Source organism: Amblyomma maculatum, chromosome 1 (assembly GCF_055883805.1).
Source record: "Amblyomma maculatum isolate TAMU_Amacu chromosome 1, ASM5588380v1, whole genome shotgun sequence".
Taxonomy (NCBI): domain Eukaryota; kingdom Metazoa; phylum Arthropoda; class Arachnida; order Ixodida; family Ixodidae; genus Amblyomma; species Amblyomma maculatum.
Genome location: NC_139344.1, coordinates 78,142,490 through 78,156,110, shown reverse-complemented (window position 1 = coordinate 78,156,110; position 13,621 = coordinate 78,142,490). Strand labels below are relative to the sequence as shown.

Sequence of the window (13,621 nt, the reverse complement as noted above, 5' to 3'; positions counted from 1 at the left end):
CGGTGTACCGTTTATTGACCACCTTGATCTCACATTGTTTTTACAATTACATTAAAACTCAGCTAGCCCAACAAGCATCCGTACTGATTCCAGAGCAGCGGAATATGAAATTCCGGCCGCAGAGGTAGCATTTCGGTCGAAGAGAACTGAAAAAAAAAAAAAAAAAAGCCAACAAAAGTTTCATGTTTAGTGCGATGTCAGTGCACTTAAAGGGGTCATGACAGCTAACAACTGAGAATAAACTGATTATTGTTTTTCACTCTTCACACGTTAAATTATAAATCCTCGAAATTTGAGCTCATTCCGTGCAGTAGGTAGTTTTAAAGATAATTTGTATTTTTACAATTGGGAATCAGCTTTTTGGTATGGCAAACATTGGCCGCTGACGTCACAACGAGATATAATCTCCGTGTCGTCTGCTATTCGCGGTGTCGGCTGCACTCTTGCATGCACGTCGAGGATGGTGGTCACCGAGTTTTTGTTTTATTCAACAAAACTATTTTATTCACATATTCTCTTTTCTTTCACTATACAGAGATTGCCGAGGAGGACAAAATCGACGGGCTTATGCTGTATAAATCAGGGATACAATTAGAAGCATATTATTCTTATGTTATGAGAGTTTGTTTTAGCAACAAGCGCTCCCGCATATAAAAAGGCACTTGCCCAACGTTTCCTTCACCCGTGTACATACGCCGCGAAAGTGGAGAGGGGTTAGCGTTATTTTCCTTATTGTTGAGCTATTGTCGTCATTCTTTCGGTCCAAAGCTAAGAGTAAATCTCAAACAAGCATACCTTGACGCGACAGCACACCTTGCGACATTAGAGGAGCAGATAAAGCTTTTGGACGAAGCGGTACCTCTTGACTTGCTGTCATATGCGCGCGTTAGTCAGACTTAATTATTTTAGGCTGGTGAAGCATGTTTGCAAAACTATGTTCAGTCTGGCCACGGCCAGAGCACGAAAGCATGTGCCGCAGCCACCGCTTCAGTCCCGTCATTGTAAACCCCAACGCGATTCGATTGCTCTTCACTGCATGTCTCCGTCTCGCCTCCCCCGCAGCCGCGCACGCGACTGCCACACACTTCCGAGCCTCACCTTGCGTTTTTCTAATGCTTCTCAAGCAAATGACTCGTGAGTGCTTCAACGTAAGCATGCACCATTTAGTATGTAGTGTATAACCCCCTAAACTACTACAGGAATGCGCCGATTCGCGGATTACGACTGCTACCCCAGCGTGTTTAGCTTTATGTTGTTTACATAGCTTATTCTGCAATGACTGGATGTATGCTGCTCGTTCGCACGGCATAAAATTCAAGCTGAGCTAGCAATACTAAAACTATCCACTTCTCTTCGCACCAGTTGCACCTTTATTTGTTCACAAACTACAACTGCGCTGCAAGAAACGCCGTGGATGTTACGTCCCCTGCCTGCGCCGGGTATACACACAAGCGGCGCCGACAGCTGCCGGTTGCGCTCGCTAGACAGGGTCACATATCGACGCTTCCCGCTCAATATGCACTCGCTTTGCGATGTAAGCAGTCGTCGATTTGAAGTCGCTACTGCCAGAACTACACTTGATGGCCACATACAACCGCTAAAGCTTGTGAATGCGCTCTCCGTAATCACCGAAACTCTATTCCCAAACCACGCATACTCGCGCTAGGCCTACTCGTTGCTGAACGAGCCGGACAGTTCGGCGGCGATTAGCATAACTAAAATTAATGGCCAATGTCACTGCCGATGGCTAGGTGGAACATACAAAGTGTAGCTTCTTGTCTTCTGTTTGTAGCGTAAAGCTGCACTACGCGAGTCAGAGCCGAGTTTGGCGTAAGTGCGCGCCGCCCGTTATGCGCATGCGCGAGAACCGCGTAACGTTAGGAGAAGCGCAGGTGCGTCGCCTCCTCGCCACAGCCGGTGCGCGCTCCTCGCCGGCGCCGCCGATGGCCTGTGGCGAGCGGGCAACATCGAGGCACCCTACCGGCGTGCGCTCCTCTCCGACGCGTGATCTTTAGCCGCGTTTACGACAGTTGCGCCGCGCCCTACTGCTCATGCTTTACGCTACGTATATCCAGGCATAACAGAGCTAAGCCACTGCCGATTTTTTCTAACACGGTTAAGCTACAGACAAGCACAGCTGTTCAGGACGTTCACTCATCGGGTGTCAAGTTCTCGCTCGGCCTCCGATCCGACCAAAACAGAGCCGACGACCGTCCGCTGATCAGTTCCGTCGATGTCGCGGGCCCGAAAACCCCACACTGTGTTGACAGGCGACCGTTGGTAGTGCTGTCGTTGTCGCCGGTATGCGAAAGATCAATGCGTCGATAAGCTCAGGAACCTATAACTGTGATCGTGCTTTATGCTGAAGAAAAGATGCCTTACTTTATATCGCTTTCGTGCGGTAACATCCTAAATCAAGCACTTGTGCATGCGCGACGACCATTGTATGAATCGACAAAAAAAAAGTGTCCTTTGATATTGTAGCCTGTATTGCAGACGACGCACCGCCGCGTTTCCTCTGCGACGTCACACGAGCATTTCAAAATGGCGGTTGATCTCGGTGGGACGAGCTTCCCTATTCCGACATATATCGCGTTTTTTTTGTAATATGCGCCGCGCGCTGTGCAGTAAATCTTTGCGAGTAGAATCACAGACCGGTGCATTAATAAAACGGCAATACTGAAATGTGGATTTAATAGATGGCCTGAACGTCTAGCGCTGGCAGTAACTCGGGCACAGAGGGATCGAAATACCAGCCGCAGGGAACAGCTTCAGCGCGAGAGAGATGGGCGCCGGAGACCAGCGATGGTGGCGATGGTGATGCCGCAGGGTTGTTTCTTCTTCGCCTTCTTTACATTTCCCCCGCGTGAAGAAGTCGCCATCCTGGCGACTCACGGGGAAGGGACAACCAGAGGGTTGTAATACGGCTTGAGGCGGCTAACATGGACAACCTCACGGCCGCGGCGGCGGTGGTCGGAAGAAGGGGTGACTGGCTCGATGATGTAATTAACAGGGGATGTGCGTTCCAAGACGCGATAAGGTCCGTGGTACTTCGTTTCTAGTTTGCTGGTGGCAGGAACGCATAGCCAAACGAAGCTGTCGGCCAGGAACGTCGGAGCAGGGGTATCGCTATCATGCTGATCTTTGCGATAGCCTTGAGTGTTGGAGGTAAACGTGCGAGCTAGCTGACGGCAGTCCTCAGCCTTCTGTACAATATCGGACAAAGCACTTCAGAGGCATCTGGATGGTATGGCAAAATTGTGTCCAGAGTACAAGATGGTTCACGGCCGTATAAGAGAAAGAAGGGCGAAAAACCAGTTGTTGCCTGGGTGGCAGTGTTGTACGCGAATGTTACAAATGGCAGTACCTGGTCCCAGTTGGAGCTCCCAGATTCAGATGTAACATACATTGCGAGCATGTCCCCAAGCGTACGGTTGAAACGCTCCGTGAGGCCGTTGGTTTGCGGGTGGTACGCGGCTGTAGTCCGATGTATCGATTTGCAAGCCGACAGAAGCTCTTGGACTACTCCGGAAAGAAAGGCACGACCCCTATCGCTCAGTAGTTCGCGAGGGGCGCCGTGTCGAAGAATGAAGTGGTGCAGGAGAAAATGGGCTACCTCTCGGGCTGTCGCCGCGGGAAGTGCAGCAGTCTCCGCATAACGGGTCAGGTGGTCGACGGCGGAGATGACCCATCGATTACCAGCGGCACTGCATGGTAGCGGACCATAGAGGTCGATTCCCACACGATCAAACGGGCGAGCTGGACACGGTAAAGGCTGGAGAGGGCCAGCGGGGTGGCGAGAAATCTTGCGTTGTTGACAGGCGGTACAAGAACGAATGTAACGACGTACGAAATTGTACATTCCCCGCCAGTAATACCTCTGACGAATTCGATCATAGGTTTTTAGGAGGCCGGCATGAGCGCTTTGCGGGTCACTGTGATGGTGGGCACAAACCTCGGAGGTGGCGCGGAATGACAAGAAGCCATTTTCTGCCATCTGAGTTGTAGTTCTTGCGGTAGAGCAGGCCGTCCCGAATGGTAAAATGGGAGGCCTGTCGGCGGAGTGCCCGAGGATGCATAGCCGCGGAAGGAGTGCCAAGGCAGGTTAGAAACCCAAGGATCTTGTCGTTGCTCGAAAGGCATATCCTCAATGGTGAGTGCTGACAAAGAGGCTTCAGGAGGGGATGATGAGTTAGGCGAACGCACCGGTGACCCAGAAAGAGCATCGGCGTCAGAGTGCTTGCGGCCAGAGCGGTACGCAACACGGATGTCGTATTCCTGAATGTCGTCTTCTTTACAATACATCCAACGCCCCTGTCATCGCCCCTTTAAACAGAGCCCAGTGGTGTTAATTCTCTTGGAACACACTTCAACAGCGTCCCTCAATGACCGATACCTTAAACGTTAAACCCCTAATTTGAAAATGTATAGTGAACCGGTGCGACCGGACCTGATTGAGGAACAGGATTAGGGACGACTTCAGACACATGCTGCTGGATTGCACGGCGAAGCTCCGGAACAAGGCCAGTTGGTGACGACTCTTTAACATACGGCTGCAGGGACAGTTGTCGCGCGACCTCTTGGCGTACAAAAGCCTTGATGTCTTCAGAGAGGCTAGATGACTCCCTCTCCGCGGCTAGTCCAGCGAGTGATGCATGAGGCTGGCGAATCAAAACACGCTCCTTCCGGAGCTCGTCGTAGCTTTGACAGAGGTCGTAGATTTCCTTGACCGTAGTGGGGCCTTTCGCTATGAGCATGTTGAAAGCGCCGTCAATTCCTGTGAGCACATGACGTATCTTAACGGCCTCGGTCATGGTCGGGTCAACACGACGACACAGATCAACAATGTCCTCAATGTAACTGGTGAATGTTTCACCGGGTAGCTGCAGTCGCGACCGAAGACGCTGTTCCGCGCGGAGTTTTCGGACGGCGGGGCGTCCAAAGACATCAGAAAATTTGGTCTTGAAATTCGCCCAGGTGGTGAAGTCCGACTCGTGGTTTCGAAACCACAGATTAGCGACGTCGCTCAAGTAAAAGATGACATTATTGAGCTTACGATTGTCGTCCCAGTTATTGTGACGGCTGACCCGTTCGTAAGTGGACAGCCAATCGTCGACGACGTCATCGCTGCTTCCACTGAAGGTAGCGGGGTCCCGTTGACGAAGCGCACCTGTGCAGGTGACGGGCGGAGGTAGGTGCTATGAAGTCGGCTCCGTCATTGGGGTATAGTCAACGTTCTGCTGCGAAGTTCCAGGGAGAGATGAGTACAGGGAACCTCAGATTGACCTCCACCAAGTGAAATGTGGATTTAATAGATGGTTTGAACGTCTAGCGCTGCCAGTAATTCGGGCACAGCAGGGTCGAATTGCCAGCCTCAGGGCACAGCTTCAGCACGAGAGATGGGCGCCGGAGACAAGCGATGGTGATGGCGATGCCGCAGCGTTTTCTGTTCTTTGTTTTCTTTACAATAGTTTAGTTTTTCATGTCTCGGGCATAAAGTCTGAAATCTCGGCATCTCTGCATGAACATCAATCAGCCCGCAGTGAAGTTAAGTCAGCGATCGTACGGGCGTGCTCAAACTCAGACATATGCACTAATAAAAATCGCCTGTACAGGCATGCAGCCAAGCATACACGCACCCGCGCAGAAGCGAGCTGAAACGTTCATGCGGGAACGCACTCATGCAAGCACCCACTCACGCTCGTACTGGCATGGTGTACACAGACGCGCACATCCACGCATAAAGTAGGTTTGTTTTTATTCCCTTTATGTGTTCAAAAAATAATAACCACGCCTGTAGACATGACGAAAAAGACAATGTGATCTCTATCTTTTTAGAGCGCAACTCTTTGGCGTCCGTTCCTGGGTTTCGCGTCGGCGTCGTCGGCCTCGTAACCAGCTCCGCCCCCCTTTCATCCCCCCAGCGCGAGCAGCGACCGACTGATACCGCTGGATGCCGCTGACGCCGCTAGAGAGTATGACTGCATAGAGCACCGTCGCCGCCATGCAGAAAGAGGAGGGGAGGGTCCCCCCCGCATCGGCGGCGTTGTCCCTGAAACCAACTCCGCAGCTGGGGTTGACTCACTATCGGCGTCAGCAGCATCAGTCAGTCGCTGCTATCTCTTCCCTCCTCCCTTTATCGCGTTGTCCGCTTGCTGCGCGCGCTTCTGCCCCCATCGTTTGCCGCTGGGTGTACACGCCGCCCCCCTTCCCCCTCTTCCTGCGAGTCTCCGGTTGTCAAAGCGTCGGCTCGAACTTAATTCCTTTCTTCGCTCCTCCTCCAATGCAACCCCTGTGCGGTGGCAATCAGAGAGCCAGATCGGTGGCGGCGGATCTGTATATGTGCACCGCCCGAGCCGAAATTGCCGCTGCCGTTCGCCACTGCGAAATTATCTGCCAGTTCTTTCTGAGCCATATGCGAGACGACCGGTGGAAGTCCTCCGTGCTGCTGCTGCTGCTGCTGCTGCTGCTGCTGCTGCTGCTGCTGCTGCTGCTGCTGCTGCTGCTGCTGCTGCTGCTGCTGCTGCTGCTGCTGCTGCTGCTGCTGCTGCTGCTGTTGCTGCTGCTGCTGCTGCTAAACGAGCTGCCAGAGCAGAGGCCCAGCGCCGTCGCCGCCAGAATCCAGAGCAGTAAGTGAGGCTGAAGCAGAAGCTCATCGCCGCCGTCGAGAAGACCCTGCCGTTCGCACCGCCGAAGCGGAGGCTCATCGCCACCGTCGAGAGCAACCAGGGCCGGCTTGCACGATAAAGTCCGAGCTAAGTCCAGACTTAAATGGTGTCTTTAGAAAGACCAAGCTTATTTAAGACGGCTCGTGTTCCGAACGTCGAACGCTTCGGGTTCATGTTCACCAGAGCGGCTTCCCAGAACGGCCTCAGCAACCACTTGGGGCATTTTTCCTCGTAACACAATCTTAAGCCGCAAAAAGCAATGGCACGGATTTTACACAACGCAAAATTGACGGAATGTGTACATCTTACAGCAGGGACGGTGCCAGCGCATCCCTGTATTTCCCTAATTTCGCTACTTAGACACCTGGCGTCCTTGTGTCTTAACCAAGACAGCACTAGAGTCGTAATCATACAAGCGACTTATTCAAGTCAGGGCTAAAGCCCAGTCTTGACTCCAGTCTTAAGCGTCCATGCTAGTGGCCTATTCTTTAGACTCCAGTTAAGTCTGGACTTAGCTAAGATAGTCTTAAGATTGTTTTGTGCAAGCGGGCCCAGGTGTAAGCGAGGCTGAAGCAGATGCTCATCGCCGCCACCGAGAAGGGAGTCTTTGTTAGAGGAATACGTGTGAAAAAAAAAAAAAAAATTCTGTGATAGCGCATAGATGTGTTGCTCGATTTGTTTGCCTCAATCTATCGAAAAGGTGAAACAGCTTATTTGCTGCGCTCAAATTTCGCATTAGGAAGTAACGCAATCGTCGGTATTTTTTTTTTTTTTTGCAGAAAACATATGGCCAATAAATGTTTAAAATGAAAGGCAGGGTAGTTTATCTCCAGTCCACTCATATGATTATCATCCATTTTCCGTTTCCTTTCTCCTTTTTTGTTTTTTTAGCTTAAACAGCGACGTCGGTCAGAGCAAGTAGGCGGGCCCGACGAGGTTAAGCTTTGTATAAATGGTATATGAAACGAGCGACACCCGTTTTCAAAGCTTGAGCCTTTATTTGCCTCAAGTTTCTGAGTTCAGTCACGTGGCTATTAGTGTGGAATCATCTGTCGTCGACACTGTAAATTTGGCAGTTTCTCGGTATACTTTTCGCACTGCTTCCTTGCTACGGAACTCGATACATCTAAGTTCAAAATACGCTTTTAATGGGGACATCGCAAGGCAAGAATGCACGTATAGGCACGTATACACGCCGCGTTTCAGGCTATCGGAACTTTCTAGCGTTCTGCAGACATCACCGATGGGCGGTGTAGCAAAGCTTCTTCGAAGGAAGTGTTGCACGCGATTCTTTTGTTGGTGATCAAAAATGATAAATTTCAACGGCCGCCGGAGAGCGATGCTCCTACATGCGGAGGTAGCGAGAATGACGGCTGCCGTAGCAGTTCGCGCATCAAGGATTTCTTAAAGGTAGCAAAAGGTCTTGATCTAGCCGCGCCTCCCGCGATAGGCCGGTTAGCAGCACGTGACCTCTTCGCCGCCAAGCTCCGCCCAAAGGGTCCAGAAGTGCTCGCTGCGCCGCTGGAATGCGCGGCGGTCTGCGCTTGCGAGCGTCATATTTGCCGATTAGGCAAGCAAAACGTACTTCACGTGCCTCAATTGAAGTTTTAGGAATGTAGATGCAGTACTTGGAACTCGAATTTTGCAGCGTTCGCGTGACATGCGACTATGCCGGGCTGCTGTGCCTTCGGCTGCCGGAACCGTGCGGAAGACGGGAAAAAGTTCTTTTCCATTCCTCCTTTCGACGATAGCAGCAACAATTTTTTTAATATTTCACGTCATGGATGCTAGTAGGCAAACTGTATTAAGCGCTAGCTTATACAGCTCGCTGAGCCGAAAAGCGGTTGGCTTTGTATAGTAGCAGTTGTTGTCGGCGTCTCGGAAATAATTGAGGACCGCGTAAGAAACATGACAATTTGTGGATCTAGTGATGTTGATTGGTGTGTGGTACGCAATGCCGAGTTAAACAAATGAATGATTGATGAAATAAAAAAAATGGAGAAAACGGGGCTTCAAAGGTGTCAGAAAGAAATGCCAATGCTTGACGATGTTAATTTAAATTTCCAGCGTCCATTAATTAAAGTCATCGAAATAATTGAAAAAAAAAATGAAAAAGTAAGCTTCAAAGGTGTCCGAATGCTCAGAAGAAAAATCCAATGCTGGCTGATGCTAATCAAGAATATGTTTAGTGTTATTGATCAAATAAATAATAATAATAAAATTAAAAAGATGCAATAAAAGGTGTAAAAATTCACAGAATGAAAAGCCAATGCTTGATGATGCTTATTATTAAAAATAGTGTGCGCGATTCATCAGTTAATTGATATAGTTGAAAAAAGGAAACATTGGATAAAGAGTACGAATGTGTCAAAATGCTCAGAATGGAAAGGCAATGTTTGCTTATGCTAAGTACAGGTGCCTGGAAAATAAAAAAAAATTAAACCATAAATAAATGAAGAAAAAATAAACGTCACTGTGTGTGAAACGCTATTGCATCATTCCTTTAACAGAAAAGTCCCCAGCGTTGCATAGAATGCAAACAACGCGTTCCGCTGAACGCGCGCACAGGGACGCACCAAGTTTCAAGAAGCGCCATCCGAGCTTATTGGTGACATCGCCCGGCAAGCTATAAGAAAGCAAGAATATAAAGAATAATAAAGAAGAGAAAAGTGAGGAAACGTAATTCATTGGCTTTGTTATCGCGTCATACCGGTTTATTTCTTGTTTTCTTTTTTTTTCTGTATAGTTCTTGGAACGTATGCATGGCTTCGTAATCCACAGTTGCAGGGAAACCGACTTTTTCTCCAAAAAAAAAAAAAAGCTATTGAAATAATGTCTAAACGAAATAAACTCGAGCCAAAAAACTGTAAAATAGAGTGCTGCCGAACGGTTACAAACGCAATGCCGCCCATTGCAATATGAGCTCTGCGCGCAACGACGTTTCTAAAATTTACAGAACACTCGGAATCTACTTATTTTTTAGTTAGGAAACCAGTCTAACAAGTTTACTGAACTATCGTTTCTACTTGTTGGCTGTTAATTTCAAATCACGATTAACAAATGATTTCCTAGCCGCTGTACTGAGGCGAATGGTTCAGGACACTGCAAGCTCATTTAAGCACGTGTTTTATTTCGACGTTTGTGTGGCGCAGGCATGTGCAAGTTACTGTCCCTGCCTTTTGAAGTTTCCTGAGTAGCATAGGACATAAATTGGTTGAATTAACCGGTTTATGTGTGCACCGAGCGCGGCTTCAAGAGTATGCGGTACGCACGAGAGAGCGAAGCGTCGTCTGCTACCGCTGCCCCTTGGATCCCTCGAGGGGGGCGCTCGTGTAGTCGTCGCTACCCTTTAAAAAATGGATGAGCCTTAGGCAGCATTCGCTTGCAGCGCCGACATGAGTCGTCTTTCAGCCTTTGCAACTTGAGAACTTAAATAAAATTCGACAAAACTACACTACGGTCCAGTTAAACAGTAGACCTGAGCCGGCGGTTGATGTTTCGCTCTGAAGCAGCGCGGCTTTCGTGGCAGATTCCTGGCGCCGCACACCTCTAGGATTGGCCGTAGCGACGCTTGAGGTCCGTAGATGTTTCGTGGTGTCTTGCCTATGCAGTTGCTCCGCCTATCACTCTGCCCTCTCCTCCGTTACCTCCATCCTGCTTCGCACCAGCGATGGTGTGGTCACGTGATCGCGGAAGCGCCAGTGCAGACGAGGGCATCGCGAGACAGGAAACTGCTGTTACTAGCGTTGTAAAAACATGCGCCGTCAAAGAAGTGGACGTGTCCCAGGAGCACAAGGAAGGTATGCCGTCGTTTTCTTGCATTGATACATGAACAACACACAAAATTAGCGCTGACATGACGAGTACGCAGGCGACCGGGCACTGTGAGAATTAGCGAATGTGCGCCAGTTTTGCATTCAGCTGTTGGTTTTTTTTTTTTTATTATTGCGCATGTAGATCTGTAGCAGGACAGCAAACCATTCGTCCCGATGCACTCCCGACGCATCGGCAGAGCTCCCCTACTAACTACTCTAAAACGCTATGCATTGGGGGCGCGATGACCGCTCTTTTATTCGGTATAAACGACGTCGCCTGATATGTGCGTTTGAAACACAGGGCCCAAATCCGCCGATATTATTTTCTGCATGCTACAAGTCTTAGAAACAGCAGCAACAAGGAGTTCGTGGCTAGTCGCTAGGTGGTGGCTAGGTGATGAGTACATCGCCCAGAGAACACGAAGCGCGGCGGGCTACACAGGTGAGCGCCGGGACTAGAATCCAGCAGGAAACTGTTTGAGCTGTGTATTACACACCTTTTCCTTCCCCCCCCCCCCCCCTTCCCGTGTTCTAAGACTTTGGCAAGGTTACAATAATGCGCTTTATTGCAGCCGCGCTTTTGGTACCCAGAAAAATAACTCGGCGCTCACGTGCACGGTAAAAAAACGCACGAGGCCTGACACAAATGAAGGAACCGTCTGTCATAGCCGCAACGCTTCTGCCTCCTTTATCGTCGGTACCGGTACCGTCGTAAACGGCAGGTATCAAGCGCCTCGCCAGCTCACCAAAGGCACAAAATTATGCGCCGAGCGCGCCCAGTCCTTTTAATCCTGCCGACGACGCTACACTAAAATGCAGCTCCCACCGCGGCTAGCCATTTAGAAGCGAACAGCGCACTGAGCCGTGCGTGGAATCAGTTGCGGCGTCGGCTAGGGTTTAGGCTGCGCCCAGCCAGCGGCGGAGACTTGACGTAGCAGACGCAGCACGAAGGAAAGGGAAAGTTCTCGGCATAGGCCTTCTTCTCCGTCGGGTGCATGGCGAGCAGCTTGCGGTAGGAGAACTTCTGGCGGCACGCCGACGTGTAGCCCGGCGGAAGGCCGCTGGACACGAACTCGCACGGCGCCTCCTCGTCCCTGCGAACAGAGAGCGCATGTGAGCGACGACCTAGAGATGGCGGGCCAGAGAGAACGAAGGATTCTCTGTGCACAAGACCACGCAACGACCACAGCACAAACCAAAAAGGCCAGAGCGGAAAGCTTTCACCGTTATGGTAGGCTCAGTGGGTGAAGCGGCTACGCCAGCATGGCGGTGACGACGAGTGGGTGGTCTGAACCAGTATAAAAGTTTTCAGCTAAGAAGATTGAATCGCGCATATTTTCCCATTCGTGATGGTTGACGTAGAGGGGAGCGATTTTTTAATTAGTTCCTCATTTGAATATTTTGTAGTCCAGAAAGATTTTCCTAGCTAAACAAAAAAAAACAACAACAACAACGGTGCAGCTAAACAAAGAGAAGCTGGTTCTACCTGAGACAAAAATACAGTCTCACCGATTGACCACCGATTGACCACTGCGTCCTATGCTGCTAATGAAATGTCCTCCTTACGTGGCCGCGTATACGTTACACGATATTCCCGTGCTCGTGTACACCCTTTGTTAGAAGTTCCGAGACCAGGGGGCGTGCTTCTAAGCTTTGTAGTGGTGCTCCTGCAGCATTCGTTGAAGTGCTCGCCGTTGGAAAGGGTAGGGGTGAACATATTCCTACCTTAAAGAAACTAGAGTAGCGTGCCTCAGAAGCACGCCATCTGTGCTCCAGACATTTGGCATACGACTTACACAGTGTACACTTGTAGAGATGTCTCTAGACTTTATTATTGTGTCTTTTGTTTCGCCTATAAAGTGAGGGAGTGCGGCAAAAAAAAAAAAAATAAAATACAACCTGGCAATTCAGCTTCCGAGTTTCCCGATCACAAAATGCAAGAAACCAAGCATTTGTGCCATATATAGCAACGTGAAAAAATAAAGCACGACAAAACGGCAATGCAGAAATAACCAGTTCACAAAGTGAGAATAACTGATTTTACAAAAGTCTTTAAACTGCATAAAAACACTGATGATAAAGAAATACGCACAGCCGAAAATCTTGCAAGTGCCAAGCGCGACGTAAGTTAATAAAAGTGACAACAAAAATTAAGTGTCGTTTAATATGGAGATAAAATTATTTTTCAAAACTACGTGCAGCGCACATAAGCAGTCACAAAACAAAACAAAAAAGCATGTGAGAGCCGATCTATCAAGGCTTTTTGTCCCAGAAACACTATTTCAATTCTTGCTTCGACCCTCTTTCTGTAGGAATACCATTGTTATGGAAAAAGTTTAACGCGCGATAGAGTTGTACTTAACATTTGTAGTACATATCCGGTCCTGCACGTTTTTTATTAACCGCGACTGTGTGCTTCGACTCTCTTAAGGCATTGTCCTTTGACAAAGGGATGCCAACCGTATTAGAGAATAGCTGTAGTGTTTCACTTCAAACAGGTAAAAAGAACACGATCAATGCGAGCACAGCTGGTCTATTTTCATCATACAGTATACTCCCAAAACAGAGGGCTTTTTATGCACGCGTGCCTGAACCCGCGGGTAGATCTGCAGGGAGGACGAAAAACTGAGTCAGCCCTAAAACCTTAGGACGCACCTTGCGCAAGACGGCCTTCGTATTTGGTAACACACAGCAAGAGGTGCGCTCAAAGCCTTCGATGGGGCATCGGAAGACAAATGACTATCCATGCTGGCCAATAGCGGCCAGCTGCGCTCGTATTACTCGTGACAGCAAAACGGCCTTTCGCCTGTCCTGTTCGCGAAATGCAGCAGGGATACGGACGCCCGGTGTTCGTCTTTCTTGAAAAAGTAGTGCAACACTTTTGGGTCAAGTGGCGAAAACAAGTAACACTCGTCACCGCGCGACTTAAAGGCCACTCGACTTGGATATAAATCCCCGCTTCCCCCTTTAACCAAGCCGTACAAACGTGCCTGCATGGCCTCGGGGAAGGGATCCAAGGGTCCTGGAGGGCTGAATTTCAATCTTATCCTCCCGCCTACTAGCTCAAAGGCGAAGCCCGAGTCGGCAGCTCCTGCGGTCATGTCATGCAATCCATTGACGTCCCACAACCTGAAGACA

General features: G+C 49.5%; 1 protein-coding gene across 1 annotated transcript in view; it reads right to left on the bottom strand.

The window, feature by feature from the left end:
- Positions 1-9,777: 9,777 nt before the first annotated feature.
- The window catches only part of LOC146202861 (uncharacterized), a 132,825-nt gene continuing 128,981 nt past the window's right edge, over positions 9,778-13,621 (bottom strand). The window contains exon 4 of the mRNA XM_084588385.1: positions 9,778-11,577. Coding sequence (XP_084444511.1) covers positions 11,358-11,577 — 220 coding nt within the window. The 3' untranslated portion in view covers positions 9,778-11,357. The remainder of the gene's footprint in view (positions 11,578-13,621) is intronic.